General features: G+C 41.5%; 1 protein-coding gene across 7 annotated transcripts in view; it reads right to left on the bottom strand.

Moving 5' to 3' along the window:
• lef1 (lymphoid enhancer-binding factor 1) overlaps window positions 1-22218 on the bottom strand; it is a 93847-nt gene that overhangs the window by 40422 nt on the left and 31207 nt on the right. For 6 of the 7 annotated variants that reach the window (XM_063883239.1, XM_063883237.1, XM_063883236.1 and 3 more), the window contains exon 4: window positions 339-530. In XM_063883239.1, coding sequence (XP_063739309.1) covers window positions 339-530 — 192 coding nt within the window. Of the gene's footprint in view, window positions 1-338; window positions 1270-22218 lie in introns of those variants that run through there. The other variant, XM_063883242.1, reaches the window with a different exon arrangement.

A 22218-nucleotide genomic window follows, 5' to 3' on the forward strand; every position in this document is an offset into this window, starting at 1 on the left:
AAGTGTTTTATTTAAAAAAAACACGTTTAATAAATGCAAATGAACTGAGCTTATTATTTTGTTTGATGAGATCATTTTTTCTCATAACACTTAACAGGAGAAAAATCAAGTTCAGGCCTATCATTCATCAATTGTCAATTTGCCCTTTGAAGCAATTCCCATGTTTTAATTTGTCACATCTTTCAGACAAACCCAGAGTACCATTTAATAAAAAGTGCCAGAAGCTAAATGAAAACCAGGCATTTGACTGATTAAAAACACTTTTGTCTACATGCTGTTGGAGTTCAGAGTTGATGCCCCTCTTTCTCATCATTCACCACATCAGTCACATTACTCACATCGTGGCTGTTGCTGTTGGGGCTGCTCTCTGACTCGTTGACCAGAGATGACTTGATGTCGGCCAGGTCTCCCTCCTCCTCCGAGTGGCTGAGCTCGGCGAAGATCTGCTCCTTGTGCGGGTCTCCTTCGTCTTTGAACGGGATCATCTCGTCCGTGGCGCACAGCTCCGGGTCTCCTCCGCCGCCTGATAACTGTGGCATTTTGTATTTGTTGTTAACTCTGTTTCACCAGCAAAACTGAAAGCACAGCACTGTCCGAAACTACGGAGGGGAAAACTCCCACTAAAATCCCCCGAAACCGAGTCCCCGTCTTTAACCGGAGCGAAGACCGGTGAGTCAGTCGGAGAGGAAGCGGCGTGCAAACACGCTGCCGGTATGTTTTTACTGGAGCAACAGGAGTGTGTGTTTGTGTTTAAACTAAAAAACACATAAACTCACACCCTAAAAACTGGAGTTTTAAAGGCTCGGGATCAGAGTCCGGGGCAAGCCTCAATGTCATGAGGAAAAAATAAAAAAGGAAGACAAACCACGAGTTAAAATCTCATCACTAGTTTTTCAACCAACACACACCAAACCGACGGATATGGTCCAGTAAAAAAAAAGTGCATTTATAAAAGTGAGAAATATTTCCTCGGTGGTCCAGAGCAGAAGCTGTGTCGTCCTTGGGAAAATGTGAGAAAAAAGTGTGCTAACCAAACCAATACACAGTCTGGAGGTGAAAAGGTAAAGGATGGATGTGCAACTGGAAGGATTGTGACACTCAGATAAGACAACGAGCAACGCTGCACGCGGATTCAAAATACATCCTCAACGCAGGAGGGATAAAAGGAAAAGTCATAAAACAATCAGAAAAGAAGCTAGAGAAGGAATAACGCCGTGGACCGACTTCCCACTGCTCCGCACTGCTTCCACAGTGTAATGTAAGCAGTGTGTGTATGTGTGTGTTGGTAATGTAGCCGTGCTCCCTCCTCCTCTCTCTTCAGTCATTGGGAGGAAGGAGAGATGAAAGGCAAGCCGAGGCTCTGATTGACACTCCTCCTGAGAGAGAGGGTTATACTCAGCTCACAACAAATGGGCAGACAGGAGGAGAGCTGTGTGTGTGTGTGTGTGTGTGTGTGTGTGTGTGTGTGTGTGTGTGTGTGTGTGTGTGTGTGTGTGTGTGTGTGTGATGGGTTAAAAACAATCATGATAAATAAAAATGATAACAGAAATATAGGGGGAAAACAAGACAAGCTTTTTTGACGGACTGGGAAGAGGTGAAATGTAATCAAAAAACGCAAGAATTGGCAATAGCGTGATTTGGTGTAGAAATACCCAAAACATTAGAAGATGGGCTTATATTAGGGCTATGCATTTTCACCATACTGTAATAAGGTCTTATAGATTTGTTGTTTGTTTATTTGTATATTTATTCAACAACATTTGGAGGGTTTTGTTTTGGTGTTTATTTTGTACCTGTCTTCAAATTGCTTTGTATTGGTCAAATCAAGGGCATGGTGGTTTTAGAGCGTTCCATATTTTCTTACAATATGTACAAATATAAAATGTATGCTATTGCTATCCCAAAAAATAAAGCTGTTTTCAATTATTTTTGTTCCATAGCTAGATAACAACAATTGTGTAAGGGTCAAACGAAATAACTGAGAAAAGGCCAGGGGTCTGCGTTGTGAGGGACCCCAAATTAATATACATGAAGTTTGAATTCTCAGACACATATGTGATCCATTATCATTTACATATAAAATATGGTAAGGATGACATTTGATCAGATACACACACACACACACACACACACACACACACACAAAACTGTAGCCTTATTGAAAGAAATGGCACACCATCACTGTACTGTTATTGAAAAAATACACAAAATGAAAGATTAATAAAGTTTGTTATTAATTAAAAATGACACACAAGAAAGGCAACGAAAATATTGGGGGAAATTATTAAAAGAATTCATGAAAAAATTGAGTTAAAAGAATATAAACAGAAAGGCAGCAGAAGTGGTGTTTCTGTATGTCTGCGCAGGGAGACATTGCGTGCGAATAAAGTTGGGATGGGGAGGCAGATCTTTATAAAGCGCGGAGGTGGGGTTAGCGGGGCGGAGCCGCGGCTGCCTTTGATCTTTCGGCGGCTGGCTCTTTCATCCCCGAGTCCCCCCACCACCACCTCCCTCTTCCACCCCTTCCTCCCTCCTCCCCACCTCGCTCTCCCTTTGCCTTTGTATGACTAAATTTGGTCCGAGTGTGGAGCCGGGCCAACATTTCCACGTGTGCGTTCATCCCAGCTGAGCGAGAGAGAGGGGGAGAGAGAGGGAGTGAGAGAGAGAGAGAGAGATTGAGAGAGAGAAGGGGTTCTCTTCCGGGTAAGCAGACAGCAAAAAAAGAAAAAAGATCAAAGGCTTTTGGGTTTTGGAAGCAGAGTGTGGATTCAAAAGAGACTGGCTGCATTCCAGAGTATAGCGGAAAGCGCGCGCTCCCACACGCGCCCACACTTACGCGCACGCGGTATACGGGCACCAACACACGCGCGTAAACACAGCACTGAAAGAGAGAGAGACGAGTTAATTAGACAGATTTCACACACAGGAAGACCCGAACAAGCAAACCTTTCATTGAAATAAAAACTTTAACATTACATTTCATGTTTCAAGCCAGGTACTTTTGAAGTAGAAACATATGATACAAGCAGTGGCGGGCCGTGCATTTCACACCTAGGCCTTCAGTGATGTCCTACACAGTCCTACCTGAATTATCCACCTTAATACCATCATTATGACGCCATGGCTCTAGAAACTATACATTTAGACAGAAACGCAGTATAACCGGGCGTTGCATCACATTAACATAGTCAAGTACAACAGAGTTATATTAATATTTCTGAAGCATTTATAATCAATACATCAGCATTTACAGTTAACTTAATTAATCAGATTATCTGACAAACCGCTCCTTGACACCTGTGTCTGTCACATAACGCAGGACAAGTGCCAGCTGTGCTACATTACCCACATCTGACGTCTCGTCCACCATAACAGCGACAAAGGGTGCTTTTTTAATCTTCATTTTGATCTCTTCTCCCATCACTTCAGCAATAGCATAAATCAGGTCGTTTTGTATTTTGCCTGACGTCCCAGTAAACATGTTGTTTGTGTACAGGTGGTAATGCAAATCTGTGTTGTTCTCAGCAAGAAAAGAAAGAAGCTCCACGTAGTTTCCTCTGTTTCTGGACTCGGCGCTTTCATCGTGTCCCATAAATGAAAGTTCCTGTTTACCGATCAGTTGCAAATACCAGGCATTCCCGGCAGTACAATTTGCAGTGCCTCTCGGAGGCTGTGAGCCAGGGGTACCGCTCGTAGTTTCCCTGCTGTGCTAGGCTCGCTAGCGTTGGAGTTGGTCGTTCCCTTTTCAAGATGTGTAGCTTTACTTGAAAAGTTCGTTTTGAAAATGGCGTTGTAATTATATCTTCGACCAAATTGATCTCTTCTCCTCCTTCAGCCATTGTGGGTTGAAAAAAATAGCTTGTAGAAATCTACACAAATTAGCTCGCTCAAGTTCTAGTTCTGTTTGCTAGCTTTGCCCATAGACTGTATGGCTCTGCCTACTGCCTAGCTCTGCCTCTCAATAGTGCGTATCCAATCAGAAGATGTGCACGTGCTAACGTTAGCGTACGCCTGCTAGCTGGCCGGTTGTCGCCACCTCGAAATCTGATTGGTTAACGCCACAGTTTTGTTTGCGTTCACTTTAAGCTACAGGCGCCCGCACTGTTGATTCTGAAGGCCTAAGGGCAGATTTCTTTGACCCTAGCAACACATTATGGCTGAAATATGATTGGATAAAAGCTCTAACATAAAGGCCAGCCCTCCAAATCTCGTTCTGAGGCTGGAAGCAGCGCAGCCAAGACGAACGCTATAAAATGAAGAGAATAGACTATGGGGAATAATTTAATACGTATTTGTGGAAAAAATATATCAAAATTTAATTTATATTCTGATGATGTTTAGGCCAGCAGAGAAGGCCTTGCTGGCCCTGACGGCCCACCACTGGATACAAGGAGAGGTGGAAGAAGTACTCAGATCTTGTACTTATGTAAAAAGAGAATTACTTGAGTTCAGGGTAGCTTGTGAATTTACTCCAGACGTAACTAAAGTCTTATTCAATATAAGTGTTGTTTATGTTTCACATCATTAATCCAAATCAGTAAAGTCATTTAGGCATAAAATAAAGGTAGTGGATTAAAAGTACCAGATTTACCTCTGGATTGTAGTGGGGTAGAAATACAAAGTAACACAAATTGAAATACCCAAGAAAAGTAAGTACCTAAAATTGTACTTAAAGGCACTAGCGTGTAAACACACACTGAAAGAGACAGCGTTAATTAGACAGATTTCACACAGGCCGACCCGAACAAGCAACCCTTTCATTAAATTAAAAATCTTCAACATTATTTTTCTTGTTTCAAGCCAGAAGTAGAAAAATGTGATACAAGGTATAAACTCTGGCTGCTTCCCTTCCCACTCTGGGGAAAGTGTTGGTTCTGCCCAATTACACTTCTTCTCTAATTTAATTATCCGCCACTTTTTCCTGGCACGATCTGAAATGATGCTACCTTCATCCACCACTACCCTTAAACCACGCTGGGAACAACCTCATTGCCTTGAAATATATTTTTATTCCGTGTCTTTTGCAGCATTCACCTTGGATATGGTTTTAATCATAACATTGAGTGAAAAGGGGAAATCAGGGGGGGAAACAATTTTTGGTAGGCCTATTAAGATACTAAAAAGAGACAGTACAGGCCTGCAGGGCCTGAGGTAAGAGGTGAAGAGATCCAAAAAATGAAACAGATTAAATAAATCACAGGACTAAATGATTAATGTGTGGTTTTTGGCTTTGGTTTATTGGCACTAAAAGATATTATGAAATACAACATATAAGACTTTGTTAGGGATATCACCTTAATCCTAATTGTTCCTTTTTCCGGTCTCTGAGACTTCAGGCCTTCTTTACAGCTCCAAAATAAACTTAAATTATTTTATAATCTTCATACACATTTACTATGGCAGTTAATAAATATGATTTTAAAATGATTTCAGGAAATGGCACTTCTGTCTGGGTTGTTGTTTACCTGTAACAATTACAAATAACATAGACCTGACCCGTAGTCTCCATTTAAAATAACTTGAGGTTTTTGTATGTGAATGATTTTTTCACAAGCAAACAAATGAAGTATTGATTTCTTAATGCAGATATGATATAATACACAAAATACCTCCCTTTCTGCCCATTTCATGACATACTTACAGTATATTACTATTCTGAGGAAAAGAAAAACCACATATTACTTAAATTAGTTTTTTTTGTAACTAATAATAATCTGTTCTTGCACACAGCAGTTGGGCATGGACTTCAGTAAATGCTAGAAATTGATAAAATCTAGAGAATTTAATCATAATAAAACAGATACTACATTTTTGAAAGGCAGATTAGGTGGAAGGTACAACCCTTCTTCCAAAAAGAATTAAGAGTTAATTGAATAACAAAAGACAAGGTGCAAACATTAGATTATTAAAAATTAAACAAATAATCAATGCAGATTTGTGATTAACCTTTTCAACTCTAGATTATTATTCCAAATGTTACATAATTATTTAGGGATTTGTATTAACCTGTGCAAGAAGAACATTTGGCGTATGAACTTGATTTTGTCTTCTGCTTCGGACATTTGAAAAATAACCTTATATACAATAACATTTATATAATTGTATATTCTGGAGGTCTTGAGTGAGTGAGAGATCCATTATTTAATGTCTTCTGCTGCATGATGAGAGACCACTGCAGAGAAGTGAGGAGGGGCCATTTGTTCAGCAGGAAATTACACTGATGTACACAAAGTATTTTCCTCAGCAATGTACATTTTCTTTTCACCTTCTTTTGATTTTAAATGAATCCTTTTTACAGTAGTAGAATTAGGACATCAGTGAAAACCCAGGATAGATAAAGACGATGCTTTGTGTTATATCTCTAGTTAAGTGACTTGATGACAAGGCAACGAACGACAGCCTTTCTAATGAAGACGCTGTCAGAACCACCTTACACACTTTATCCTGACATCGAAATACATTATATTCTCCAGCGAGGCTCGGTGTATCGCACCCCTGGTTGTTAAAATAACCAGGAAAGTTGAAATGGAGAGAAAAGAGAGAGGAAGGAGCGGAGACAAAAAAAAAACAGAGCTACATTAGCATTTCTCTGCTAATGAGTTCATAAGAGTGACCCCTCTGGATCTCACATGAAAAGGAAGATTTCCTGCTGCGCAGTGACCTGAATTCAGTATTCTCTCACTTTAGAGACTCCATTTTGCATGTTATATAAGGAAGGAATATATCAATACACACGGCATAATTTATCATCAGCAGATTTCGATTCCTTATCTAAAAACCAGAAGTCAATCTGAAGAACAAATTCATACATTAATGTTCTACACGTCGTGGCGACATGCAGAGTGTTGATGAGCATAATGCCAATTGAGCACATTTTGTTAAGATGATGTTTTTTTCCTCCTCTTGTAAAGTTAGGAAAGCATATCAGTTTAGCAGACAATATGAATTGTGTCAAACAAAATGCTCTTTGTTGGAACAACACTCAGTCAAGGTCCTCTTTAGATCTATTATTGTCTGAGCTTTTATCTGTTCTATTTTTATTGCAATGCACAATACTTCAAACAAAAATTACCCTAATTATCTCCCGTTCGTGCTGTGTACGTATGTGTGTGTGTTTCTGTCTGCAAGTGTGAGCGTCCGCCGCCTGTTCAGTGTGATGATTTGTCAATATCAGCTCTTAAATTCACCTGCCAGGTGAGTCTGGTGGTGAAATCCCTCCTCTGCTGTCTATTCCACCTGCTAGTCATTCATAACAACTTCCTTGAAGTAGAAATTATAGCCCTTGCGCTTGCGGTCATCTCCTAGAAAACGACAGGAAACAAACATCAAATTATGATGAAAAGAGCTTGCAATTAAAGTAGAGAAAAGACACTATTTATCAAATGTGCAAATCAAAAACAGGGGAGGTCTGAGGTGAGTGATTATTTGTGCTGCTCTTTGATTGGTGGAGGATGACTCACCTTTTTTGAAAGGGAGGTAAGTGTCTTGAGGGGTAAGGTGAGGAAGGGAGGCGCAGACTTGTGATCTGTGGATTTATGGCCACGCTGTCAGGAGGCTGTCTCAGACAAACTGTCATTAAAATGAAATTATCACCTTGATGGAAAAGGAGGGGAATTTGTCATGCATGTATATATTTTGGATGTGTCCAATTTGGAAAGGAGAGTCTAGAGTATACAGCAAAGAAAGCAGTAAAGAATCCAAGCAAGGAAACAAACATTATACTAGTGGGATTTGTTTGAAGTGCTATGGTAGCAAATTACAATGTTTACCATGCTAACCATAATAGTTGCGTTCGAGTCAGCTTGCTAACATTTGCTGTTTAGCAAAATCCACAGGCTGGATGTCACTGGTCAATAAGTCATACGCCAAAGTGTGTGACACATTTATATTTTGATCTCAAAATGGCGCTTTATGAAAAGTTAGGGAATTTACAAAGTTTGAAACAAATGATCCTGAGGGGTTCATGACTATCTGTGCCAAATGACGTGGTGCAATCGCTGTGGAGAAATGTTTCTCAAAATCACAATAGTAAAACCTCGTGATGCCACTAGAGGAAAAGTCAGAGGACTAACCGAGTCATAAAGATTCATCATCAGGAAGCTATACATTTCATGACAAATATTGTGCTAATCCATGAGGTCATGTGGAGATATTTAATAAATGAAAATTAATCTGGCAGTGGTGCTGGATGAAAAGTCAGGGGAATACTAGTGAGTGGAATCATCCTCTGAGGACTATGATATGTACAAGATAAGTGGGTTTGCTTGATTAAATGTATTGTAAAAACCTTCATGGTGATCCATACAAGTAGACGACAAATCAACTGACCGATAATGCTATCCGTAGAGCTGCAGAAACATGTAGTTTAAAAAATAAAAGAGAGTTTCCAGGCCGTAAAACCCAATGGGTAAAACTGGCGGTCCATGTACATTTCACTTGAACCCGGGTTTGAATTCAGCCCAGGATCAGTTGCCACATGACATCCCCTCTGTCCCCCGATTTAATTTCTGTCTCTACAATAAAAAACACTGGTTTCCAGAGGGTGAAAGGTGTTTCCCAATGAGGATCCATTACTCCACCCACTGTACAGATTACCAAATCCAATCAGCAGACTCCCCTATTGTCTTACTCACAGAGATAAAGACTGATGTACACAAAGTGGCACCTGACTCCACCCTTCTACCCTTGCCAGCCGGTGAAGCTGACAGAAAAGAGAGAAGCACAGAGTACGCTCCTCACAGAAAGAGAGGGAGAGTTAGAGATCACGTTTCCCCTCAGACTTGGCTCCCTCTCACAGGCGAGACGGTATTATCTTACATTCTCCAATCTTCAAACACCTGAGAGCTTGCACGCCGCCGTCATCGGTGGACGAACATGCGCTTGCAGAGACAAAAATCGTTATCTCTGACATTCTTCAACGCACACCGCATGCTCTGATCGATACTTGCAAGGGTTGCTTCTCTGCAGCCAAAATAAATATTCTCTGGGGCGATAATATCATGACAGGCAGGGTTTCTCCTTCGTGTGCACATGCAGCCCTGTCCCGCTGTCACTCCTGAAGACTAATGGGCAGATTAACACTTGGCTGACCCAGGTGCCTTGAGGGAAAATAATGGAGAGGGTGTTTACCTACAAACTTCACCCAGCTGGGAAGGCCACCTTCTCCGCAGTGGACTGTCGCTTTGCAGTAATCTGCTGAGTATGCCCATTGGTGCCATGGGTTACCATTGTTGATGGGGGCGGTTGTTTAACTTTGTGAACTGTAAGAATCTGACATGACTTATCACAAACAGACTGAAACAAAAAAGATTCGAAAGAAATTAGTGAAAGTTGCGAGGCATTTACCTTCTGCTACACTGTGGGAAAGGGCAAGGTCTCCACTGGTGTAATTGATCATGTTAGAGAGGCATGACAAGTGTTCTTTTTATTGCACGGGGCCTACATATGTCCAGAGGCTGGCCCAGCTTCACCACCAGCCGGCCTTCTCTGCGCGCTGCTGTGTTGTGCTACATTCTTCAGGACCAGAGGGGAAGTGGTCCGGTCTTCGCACAGCTACTCCTTTCATCCCACTGTGTTATTGGAGAAAGCATTGAGCAGTGCGTCAGGGCCTGCTGTGTCAGGGTCAGGGTTCAGAGATGACCTGCTAGGAGGTCACGGGGCCCCCATCCAGTCTGTAATCAAGCACACAGCACACCTCGCTGACCCCGCTCCGCCGGCTGTGCCCGTCGCCCTGCCTTGGCTGCCTGAGATCAAACACGGAGCGGTAGTACCTCTGGCCCTGTGTTATCAGCCTGGGTGTCTCATCACATCAACACGCAGGGCTAAACAGTAAACACAGCCAGCCTGCTTTTGCTCAGTGTGTGTGTGCGTGCCTGTGTGTGTGTGTGTTTGAGCTTGTGTACATATCAGTTTTGAAGCCGGTGCGTGACTGCGCCTGGGTGTGTGAAGGCTGTGGTTAAGTATTGTTGATTTTATCAAGTGTGATTTAGTTTTTGATTTTGCTAAACATTACTGGTTCTGATTTGATAAAGTACCGCAACAGATATTTGTTTTTCAAGATAAATTGCAATAATTGATTTCTTTGGCCAATGGGTGGCACAACATGCAGTCAACACACACTGATATATTATATAAATAAATCTGATCTTTCAACATTTTGAGTCCAATGTTAATTTTTCTTTTAGCTCTGTTTGATGGGGGAAATATCAGCCACTTCAACTACAAAATACTCCCACTTATAAACCGGATAGTCGCTTCTTTTGTCCTGCTCTCCTTTAGTGCTTAGCAGTACGAGTACAGTGGGGTTTTGTTGCTTTTCATTGCTGCCCTCTATGGCTGAAAAGGGTGCTAATGAGAGCAGTAACACTGAATCTTACTGTGGTAAAAAGAAGTTCATTGAGCTAAAGGATTTGGGTTGTATTGTCACTAGCAGCTACTTCTTAAATTCACACTCATTTGACACACTGTAAGTGTTCAAACTGTGGATATAAGGGGCTTTAAGGTGCTGTAACATTAAAGGAATTTGTTACAAGATATGCATTTTGGTTTGAAAGGTAAAATAAAGGAAATATGTTGAATTCTAGCTTTGACTGGAGATATACAAACACTGTATTCTCATTATATGTAATAGAATACTCTGCATCATAGATTCCCTTCTTTGCATGTTTAAGCTTTGCAGGTGCATACTTTGCAATGAACAATTGATGTGTGAAGGGAGTGAAATAAAAAAGCGGGTTTCTTTGGAACAGTCTACATTTTAGTGGGTTTTTCTATAAAGCTGGAGTAGGCCTGTGTAAGGAGCCCAAGCAAAGCAATATTTAACCAGGCTGGTAGCTGATTTCCTGTGTGCACCAGCCTGAACCATCAGGATATTAACTGTTAAAACCACTGGAGTGTGATTCGCTCTCGTGCCGATTGATTTCTTTGAGTCTCACACACGAAAAGTCCACAATTCCCGGGAGTTGTTACTAGAGAGAAAAGCATTTCCAGACACAGGCACATGCTTCCAATTTGACAGGTTTAGTTAGGCACCTTGGCTCCACTCCTTTGTTGTATTTTAGAAGCATCAGTGAATATTTCTTTTTTTAGGCTGGCTGTGTTTGAGCGAGAAACAACTCATTTCAGTCCTTTGTCTTAGGGTTTTCCCCCCACTTCTCCAAACATGAAGAAATCGTTTCAAATGAGTAATTTCATCTTGGAAAGCTTGGGCTGGATGAAATAAAGAAATCCATGCTCTCTAGTAGACAAAAATGATTTACTTAACCTTTCCCTGCTTTAATTACTTCTAATAAAAGGAGGTGATCACTAATATTGAAGTGTATTTTTTCCATCTTGAATTACATCTTTGAATTTAGTTTTGTCCGTTTAAACGTTTTACTGTTTCACACACATGCAAACACTATTATCCAAAGCTCTGTCTGGGATTGTGTGTGAGTAATTGTGTGTGTAGAAAGACATTTCTGGAAAATGCGTGTTGAGGTTTATGTAAGGCTGCACGCATGACTTCAAGTGTTGGTAAATGTCCGTGTGGGGCAAGGGGAGATCAAAGGCAGACTTGGTCTCTCCACACTGGCCTTCATTTCTTTAAACTGAAAATAAAATGTTCCTATCCACACTTCTTTGAGCTACAACATGTGGTTGCAGGTAATATTTCTGAAGTGTGATACATACAGTCTGTGGGGCCCGAGACGTACAGTCTGCTGAGAAGCTGCAGCCTGTTTTGTCTTGTTGCTAATTTTATTACTGCTGAAATATGCGGGCGAGAGAGCGTTTGAACTCTTGGCCTCAGTCTCGCCCAAGTCGCGGCCCAATTTAAGCCAAATTTGAAACAGTAAAATCCCAGAGGATGTAGAGTAAAGTGGCTCTGCCAAAATCCTTCATGCCCTGCCTCACCCTGCCATCTGCTTCTTAAAGTGTATTCCTGAAAAAGGCAAGCTAGAGTGATATTTAGGGCCACTGCATGCAAACATTTGGAATATTTGTCCACATTTCCTTGCACAAAATAGATAAAAGATGGCATTTTAGTCAGGGCATGGTGACCTACTGCCACTGTTGTAAGTATTTGCACATCCCACTTCTGTTTCTGCCATTCACCCTGTTCTGAATCACTTGACTTGCCCTGGCTTTGACTTGGAGTGATGCTCATAAACAAGCCTCCCCGTGCATTCTCCGTTTTTTATCTCCACTCTTTAACGTTTGATTTATTTGGAAATGCCCCTGGTGTTGGGGTACTCCCTTTTTCAGGAGCTACAATGCAAGAGGCATATAGAGGCGAAAGTTAAAGCATAATTTAAGAGAGGCCAATCTAACATAAATGACACTTTAAATGTTTCCGTAGACAGAAACCACTCCCACCACCACCACCACATTAAACATGTGAAAGTTTCCTCTCTTTGTAGACCGCCACTGGTCCAGGTTCAGACTTAAAAGGCATTCTCAACCTCTTTATCAAGCCTCTTTTTTTTAATATCTTTCCTCGCTTTAATCTAACACATTCAAAGAGTTTGTCAAGTTATACAAATTCCTACAGGCTAGGACAAAACAACTGATATGGAAAAGTCTAGTTCCTCAACAAACTATTAAAGGGGAAGACAAGCAATGCAATTAACCAGCCACCATAGGAGATGTTAGCAGTTATGGCAAATCAAAGTAATTGCAGAACATTTTCCTTCAGTAGTTTCCGTAAAAAGAGAATGCTGCTTTGATCAAAAGTACTTAAAAACTATTAATTGAACATTTTGTGAATTCTTTGGGGACAGATAGATGAGGAAATGCATGACTTCTCTCGTGTTAGGGTCCGTACGAGCAGCAGCAGAGCACAAAACAGGAATGGATGGGGTTTTTTTTACACTCCAATATTCGTTAAGATGCATCCTGTTTATAAATTATCTTTATTGTTACTAGTATAGTCAGATTTTGTTTCCCCCAGTTTCCAAAGTTATACTAAGCTAAGCTATATCCAGGCTGCTAGGTGTAGCTTTACATTCAACACACGAGATAAAGGTGGTATTGTTCTTCATCGTACTATTCTCAAGTGAGTGAGTTCCCCAACATTTGGAACTATTACGTAAGATTAGATCGGCAACTTGACAAATTGTAACATCCACTCATGGAGACATGTTGTTAAAATGTCAAAGCTGTCTTGAAATTATTGGCATGAGCAGCAGTGCTGTTGACCCTCTGATCCGCATCATAGTCTTGATGCAGAGAGTCAGTGGAATAACACGACCAAAGACAGAACAAGGACATATTTTCAGTCTGGAAGAGAGAAAGTGATCCTCCATCCAACAAATTCAGTGTTTTTACTGGCCCAACTTCATGAATGGAGACGTTATTATGGATAGTCCACAGCCAACACTATAAACGGGCTGGACCGTCATGGCGACCCAGCATGCCGTTGGATCGGTGAATGTGTGTTTCAGGCACCCTGAGTGCTGCTTGGCTTCGGTGCATTAGCAGATCCAGCCAGATGCTCAGCGGGGTCCGTCATAGGGGATCGGGCCGGATCACAGTGGGTGAAAAATGAAATGAATCTTGGTCCAACACAACATCACACAACTGTTTCTTCTCCGTGATATGAGACATGATTAAATAAGGAGACACAAAAAAGGAAACCATGTGTATTGTGGTTGTTTGATGATGTGAGAGTGATGGGTGGGGGATTCTTTGTTCTTGCAATTAAGATCAATTGAAATGATTTCTCAGAAAAAAAAAGATTTCCAACAGATGCCAGGATCAAGACATGTGGAGTGAAAATCTCCTGGAAAGTCCAATTAAAACAAACCTTTTTGATTCATAATTAAAACTGCTTAAAAGATAATATACGCATGCTTCAGTCGAGCATTACAATTTTATGAGAAAAGTAATCTACTGACAAACGATTATTTAAAGAAAAAGGGAACAAAACTAAATAATCGAAACATAAAGCTTTTGTTTTTATTGATGATGGACCTAAACTTCATCTATTGACACTTTTGATGTACAATTGCCTCCTTAAAAGCTAAAATACGTCCAAAAAATGGAGATATGTTTGAAAAGCGAGAGAACCGTTATGAACCAAAAACGGACATACTGTCTCTTTGAAAAGTGAGACAACCGTTATCAATACTCATTCCGAGCGGACATGATGCGAAATCTGTGTGAGAGATGCTCTTCAAAAACAAAGCCCCACAACGTACCCTTCCTATTTCTGAGCAGATGACACTGCCTTAGCATACATTACTCATGCATATTATCTTGACTAATCACGGTATTTGTGGGCCTGATTGCGGTGTTTCTTAAGACGGGGTGAGGAGGGGAGATGCTTTGTGGCAGAGCTAATGATGTCCCTTTGTGATAGGGCTGGGTGTGAGGGTGGAGGACACTGGAATAGACTCCGAAGAGCTGCTGTGTGGGTCTTAGTGTGACTGGCAGCTGCAGTAATCCTCCCTTTGTGTCTTCAACAGGGCCCCACTGAGCTCCCCTGACAGGGACCGATGTTCCCAACTCCACCAGACAGCCCAGATGGGTCGAGTGACACGAAGGGAGAGAAGGAAGGAGGGAGGCAGAATGCGGAGTAAGAAAGTCAAACGGAGGAGGAAGAGGACCAGAAATTGGGGTAAGGAGAAAATCCTGGCAAGGGAATCTAAAAGGAGAACGTGGAGGTTCCTGAACGCCTCTTGACAGCTCTGTTGCTGCTATTACAGAACGGGCTTTGGATCAGGGCTGGTTTGTTGGCCCAGCATTTGTTTTTTCGTCCCTTTTGCGGTCACCCTGAAGCATGCCTGAGAAAGGAGTCTGATTGGTGGAGGCATTCTGGGCGCAGCATAATTAAAATCCATGGTTGCACACGATTACAGCAATACTCTCTCTCTCTTTCACACACACAACACACTGTTTATTTACATCGAGCAGCCCAGTCGTGACGTCTAACGCGACTACACCGTTTTTTTTTTATGTTGGGACTTGCGTTTTCTGTTTGTCTCATCTCATTACTCTCATGTTGTGGTGTGTGGGTTTCCTTCACGGCTTTGACATGTGTAATATAAGTGAAGGCTCACGCAATATGCTCCTGTCACAATTATCACATCGGCCGTATCCTGCTCCACAACGTCACCAGAGATTATTAGACCATATTATTCACAATGGGTCACCTGGTTTAATAACTGAAGAAAGCATTTTGAGGTATTTTAAACTTAACTATTTAGATGGGTGAAAAACTAATACTCAGTACAGGAAGAAGAGTGATTGCAAAACTGCGGAGGTGTGTGTGTGTGTGTGTGTGTGTGTGTGTGTGTGTGTGTGTGTGTGTGTGTGTGTGTGTGTGTGTGTGTGTGTGTGTGTGTGTACCTTTGATGTTGGGGCTGGATAATATCCTGTGTCATGCAAACATTGATAGTGTTCAACACTGATGTTTCCCTGACCTAAACCAAGTGGTTTTACAGGTCAGATTTTAACCATGATGGTTGTTACGTATGTGGAAGTCATGATATTGAAATCCAAAGCAGAAAGTGTGAAGTAGTTATATTCCTGATATTTTCAATATGATCAATTAGTCAGAAAAGCCCAGAAAAAAATGACCTTCTCCCCAAAACAATTTCACCAGGGCAAGATAGATGCATTTAAGTATAATTCCTTTATAAAAGGATAAAAAGAACAAGTCTAGGGCATTGTTTTATTTAAATTGTATGTATTTCCTGGAGAAGAAAGACACTGAAATGAAAAAAAGGATGGATCTGGGGCACGTTAAATGACCACGAATACAAGGCAAGATCGTCAAATTGCATGCTCTGTCTCTTCGAACAAAAGACAATAGATATCTGTTATCAAAGTAAACACTGCTTTCTGTCCGTCAGCTGTATAGACTAGCTCTGTATGGTTCATCCAGTAGTTGTGTGAGAGTTTGTAAACAGATGTCTTTATATAGTTTTAGTGTTGTTTAATGTGCCAGAATTACTTTAATTGGGGCAAGGCTTCTCTCTGGGTTTGAATGAAAGTTAACCTTGGAGGCCTGTGAGAAAAAGATATGTTTTCTTCAAGAATTAGAAAATGGTCAGGCGGGGTGAGTAAGTGATATGCAAATGGTCATTTTGTGGGTAAAGTACTTCTTCAAGATTTCCTTGTAAATGACTCATTCAGTCTCATAAAACATGCAATTTGTGTGATGTGACTCACTGAGCAAACACGTCCCTTGAGTCCGGAAAAAGTACCCTTCAATGAGCAGTCATGTAGATCTGTCCTTTTAATGAGGTGATTTGTAGTATTTTAAGGAAGAAGACATCAAAAGTGTTATAGGAAGGTGAAAGGTACCCGTTTTCATATTACGGTTACTACATTTTACCTTAAATGACGAAAAAGTCCTGCCAGATAGAAAAGACCCAATTTACAGAGTCAGTTTGGTAAAAACCCCATGATGTCTGTAAGTAAGCGATGTAGAGAAGTTGGTCAGCATGCAACGAGTCAAAGACTACCCCGGACAAACCTCAGTGTGGAAACAACAGTTCCTGAAAGCTCGAAAACAAACCAAAGCCCGATGTCCTGCAGCATGAAATTATCTGCTCTCACTGCAACCAAGATGACAGGTCTTTGATTTTAGTGTGAATGAGCTCTTCACTTTAGACATCAAACAGATCATAAAGCAAGGGGGATTTGAGGGAGATACAGACCCTATTAATCTTCTGCTTTCTTCTTAATTTATATTTAACCACTGGCTTGGCACCGAGAAAAGATTGTGTTTATGGCCCCCTAAAATCCATCATTAATTTCTTACTATTAAACCCAGGCCAAACAATGTTGTAAATAATGTTAATCGCAAATGAAACGGCTTGATTTCACCATCAACATTTCTTCAAACGGCACTGTATTTCCCCCTGGCTCCCACAACAAGCTGTGGAGCCTTAAAGCCTTGGTGCTACACTGTGAGGAGAGCGAGTAATTGTCTACGTGAAATTGCACGAGTTCAAATAGGAATTGCTTGTATGTGTTATGAAGCTAATTGGGAGACAGCAAACAGCTTCAGTGAATGGAGCTGGGTCAATGTGAATTAAAACAACGCAAATACAGTTTTAATAATCAGAATTGCATCTGTAGACGAGATGGTGTATGTGTGATGATGTGTTTTCTATGAATCGTGGCAGCTATGAACTAATTACTTCATTATCTAGACGGGAAGAATAACTCATTTAAAGTCACAATCAAACAAGGATTTGCTTCCATTAAATTAGTTTGTGCTGAAACATAATAAATATAATTGAATTTGTCTTACTTTAAAACAGGAAATATTAAGTTACTATTTAAATGCAAATGAAAAAGAACCAAATACTATTTAAAACAACATTGGAGACCTGACAAATATGAAACAAAACAGAAATTACACTCTCACCCTTGCCTTCCATATTTGTTATGTTTTTTTGAGGCCATTGGTGCCTGTGTGTGGTAACAGATGTGTTAAATGAAGGGCAGTGAGTGAAGCAGATCTGATGCACTCTGGAGATTTCCCAGTTTGGGAGCGGATTAGAAATGGGAGAGCTGCACATCCATCCTACTATCTTTGTTGTAATTGGCATGTCATAATTGCCACTCCACAAAGCCCAGCTGGACACAGAACGACTGAAACTGGTTGTCTTTGCACCTCAAGCTCTTTTGCAGCATTTTTGGTGAGGAAATGTAGTGTTTGAAGCATGCAATAGATCTGGAAACTGAAAAAGCTCAGATCAGTGTTCAAATTCAACATAATTAATGCCTATCAGCATCAATGACTCACTTTTCCTTTTCCTTGAGCTAGAAACATTATGTACATGCATGGAGATCAGAAGATAGCCAAGAACAGGACTTCAAACAAGCCACAGAGCTGACATCCACATCACAGAAAAATTGGTACGCAGCTATAAGGGTGCAACAAAACTTTCCAGGAGTTTATGCTAGTTTCACACAAGTCATATTTGAGTTTGGTCTCAAGTGCTGCTTCATGAACATGATGAAATGGTCCTTTAAAGTGCTCTCAGAGCAACCAACACTTCAAGGGTTTCTCAGAACCCGCACCACTGCCTTGTATCACCCGGGGACAGGCAGAGAAAAGAGGGCCAAAGAGAAATAAGAAGAGAACGCAAGAGACAGCAAGCAACAGGGAGAACACTCCAAAACTCAAATGCAAAACAGTCATAGGGGCTGAGATGAGCAGAGAAACACTCACAGAGAAAAAGAAACTCAGAATGAAAGAGCGCAGAGTCGAAAAAAATGTTTTTATTCTGAGCTGATCTTCAGATCCGATGAGATAAGAGCACAGTAAGTTCAGTCTCTGCTTGCAGCTGAGTTCATGCATTTCTTTTTCCAACTTACTGAATGTAGGACTAAAAGGAGGACCAAAGGAAGAAGCAGGCAAGAGCAGCATGAGCGTGCCCACTAGCTTTTAGTCAGGAAGCCTAATGAGTTCCTGTGGGATGGAGCCCGACTGTCAATCATCCTCATTCTTCTCCAACAGTATGCCGTGTCGTCCCGTACACCCAGAACCAAGGGGCATGAAATAATTAGAGATGGCCAAGCAGCCACAGTGTGACTTGGCCGTCTGGCAGAGGAAGGAAGCCACAGCGGGTCTCTCTGTGTTAGGGGACGTTTGGATTTGTTGGATTACGGTGTTGGAAGACACTGTGCCCGCCTTCACGACACCGCTAAAATGTGACAATGAGGTAATAGTGTTACAGCATGTTGCGTAATGTCGCCATGATTCCTGACTTATTGTGAGGCTGATGAAAGAAAAAAAATGGTGAGCAATGGATTCGGCATATGATGAAAGGGAGCCCCTGCTGATAGGGCAGCTGTGAGCCTCTTTTTAAGGATGGGATGGCGGAGAATGAGAAGGGAAAGAGGGAGAAATGGATGAGCAATGAGAAAAATATCAGGCCTATTGTTCGGCTGATTTCCTTTAAAAAGGGAGAGCGATGTAGAGCGGATGGGGGATGCTGTACGAACAGCTACAATCAAATATTTATAAGTTGTGATCTATACAGTCCCCCAGAGCGTGCAGGGGTTGATTATATAGACCATGCAAACAATTAACATTTCTGTACCATCCACATTTGGGCTTAACCTCTTTTTTTTTTTTGGCAATAAATGCAAATAAGGAGAGAAAGATACACTGAAGGAGAGGGAGCTGTGGGAGGGGGGGAGACAAAATAAAATGAGCCATCCCTGGAAAAAAAACAAGAAGAGGATTTAGTAACATCCGCATGTGAAAAGACGCTGCCTAACATCGACAGCGGCTGTAAAGGCTTTATGTAATTGCTGATGAACAATATCACAGTGCTGGCACATCGGGGGAGGGACGGCTTAGAGGGTCATGTGACGGGAACTATCTTTATAACAAAAGCAGCGTTTGAGCCGTATGACTGTGCAAATCTAATTTTAACTGAGACGACTCACGTGATTTTAAATAAGGAAAGGTAAACATCTGTAGTGTATTTTTAAACATGGATACAGTATAAATGGAGCTAAAAATGACAATTACTGTCACTATTAAATAGACAATCAATCGTCTTACTTATGAAACGTTTAAAAAAATAGTGATATATGTCCATAAAAGTGTACCACATCAAACACCTTATTTGTTCACGGCCTCTGATTGGACAACTTTTGATACCTGGACAAATAAGTCTAAGGGACAAAATTGCTTTGTTGATGAGGGAAGGTCATGGTTTCGGTTAAAATGACCACTTTGTTAGAGTTAAGGTAGGCTTTATTGTCACTATTACAATACCTGGTCAAAGCCAGGGAACAATGGTGGACTTTGTAAAAAGGAAGTGTAACACTGAGTCAAGTGGGAACACTAAAACTAGAAAGTAGTCACCCGCTTCAGATTTTTTGAGACCTATTTAAACATCTAAATGTTCAACCCCTGTGGACGTTGTGGCTAAATAACAATGTGACACAACTTCCTATTTTGCTCTAGAACACATAGAACCTATAGTTTGGCCATTAGAGGGCCACAGATGCTCTTCATTTGTCCAACCAACAGTCCAAAACATATAAATCAAATTTCCTACAAGACAGAATAATGGAGCACAAATCACAATTGAAGAGCTGGAGAATGTTTAGCGTGAATTATCAAATGCTACAGATTAGTTTTCGGTCAATTGTCTAACTGTTGCAGCATGACTTATTTTACTATCTGTGCAGTTTACATTGCTGGATCCGACCTGAAGCGCAAGCTGAGAGAACAGCCAGCGAGTCACAAAGGTTAATGGATGGCTCTTTCATTAATCAAGCCCCCCCCTCACAAGCTTTCTCCACTGTTTTGCTAAACTGCCTTCCGAAGCTCTCCACGAGTTTTGACACGGAGTAATAACACCCATGGTCCGGGGTTAATTACATGTCCATCTCCTAACAAAAACACTGCATTGTGTCCCGTTTGGTTTGTGTAAAAAGCTGGCAGGAGAAGGCAGGAGACTCTGTGCCACGGGAGGAGGGTTGGGCATCTCCTCTGGGGACGGAGCGCAAGGGTGTAGAGAGCAGCCAAGGTTGACCTATGAGGCGGGGCCCGAGAATTGGCAAGGGATCTGAGGCAAAGTGTGAGCAGTTGCTCTATCTGTGGGCACCGAGCCAGCTGAGATCTACTGTGTTTCCCCGTCAGGCCAGTAACACACTGAGGAGGAGAGGAGAGGAGAGGAGAGGAGAGGAGAGGAGAGGAGAGATGAGAGGAGAGGAGAGGAGGAAGAGAGGAGAGGAGAAGAGAGGAGAGGAGAGGAGAGGAAGCTTGCTGTGATGGGGATGTCAAACACAAAAGATGTGATAATTACTAGCGGGGAGTAGATAAAAAAAAAACATGCACGATGAAAAAACTAAATGGAGACGCATTCAGTCACATGACTCCTTTGCTAACACACATATTGTTTGACAGTGACATGCAGCCTACTGGAAATCATTTGACTAGACTCTCTTTACTCTGAACGTACAACTCTTGTTGCTTGTCCGTCTACTCTGGAATAGTTTTCCTCTTCTTGATTTATTTTGGAAGTTTTGTCTTTCTATTCGAATCGATGTCAAAAGACAGAGGTCGTTGTTGTTGTCCAGACTGTAAATCTGTCTTAGACATGTTTTGGTCTATGTAAATAAAACTGACTTGATTTCACATATCTACAGGGTCTTCCCTTTTTTAAAACCTCTTCTCATGGGAAGTCCATTTCTTATTGTGAAAATCCAGTGGCAGTTTGAACGGAATTAGTGGGAAGCTGTATTGTTGACAGGTGGCTTTAGGTTATTGTTTTCAGAGACCCCAAGTCCTCCTAAATTATTCATTTGAGATCACACTAAGAGAATGACTCTCGCCTGTGCCCACAATGTGCACACGAGTTATCTGCAAACATATTTGTGCATCAGATAATAACATAACGGAGTATATTTTGGGGGTTCAGGGGCTCCATCAAATTGTTATTGGGGACTTTTGGCACTGCTAACTCAAAATAATAAATCAGTAAGAGTCAGTTCAGTTAGAGAAAGGTCAACACTCCCCTACATTGCGACATACTATCTACCTCACTTGTCTCCGTCACCCAAAGGAATCGTTCCTAAATGCTCTTGAACTGACGAGAGGAAACATTATCTCTCCTCCTCAACCAGCAACTCTCCTCCATTTTTCTCTCCTTTTCCAATTTCCCCTCTCGCTCCTTCCCTCTTCTCTTCTCCCGTCATTTTCCTAATTTCTCTCCCCTTTCTCCTCGGCCGCTGCTGTCCCCGGGGGGTAAGAGACAGGCCCGGAGACTCGCTGTATGTGCCGCTGTCATGGCCTGAGCTCCCTACTTGAGGACCCTTTGATGGTGTTGGGGATTATTCATCATGTCGGGGCGCTATAGCACTGTCACACAGCAGCACATGCATAACCAGACATACACATAAGTGCACCAATATTTCCTGCTCAGGAATTTTTACTTTCTCCATCGCCACACTTTGATGTGTAAGTGCTGTTGTCATCGACATACTGCTGGGATGCGCAGTGTTAGTGGTGCAATTATGGTTCACTATTTTATAATGCATGAAAGTAGGAAAGGAGTTTGGTGGGAAGTCTCAAAGCACTAAAACAGTCGTCAAACGATTGTGGTTATCAGTCAAATCTATATCTAAACATTTCTAGGAATCTCCTTCAACATCAATACCAAAAAAACTACAACCTTGAAGTTTTGGCTTGATAAAAAACACAACAGTCAGGACACTACCTGTGTGTGCTCTCCATTTCTATTTTGGAAACGCAGC

The sequence above is a fragment of the Eleginops maclovinus genome, chromosome 5 (assembly GCF_036324505.1).
Source record: "Eleginops maclovinus isolate JMC-PN-2008 ecotype Puerto Natales chromosome 5, JC_Emac_rtc_rv5, whole genome shotgun sequence".
Classification (NCBI taxonomy): Eukaryota; Metazoa; Chordata; class Actinopteri; order Perciformes; family Eleginopidae; genus Eleginops; species Eleginops maclovinus.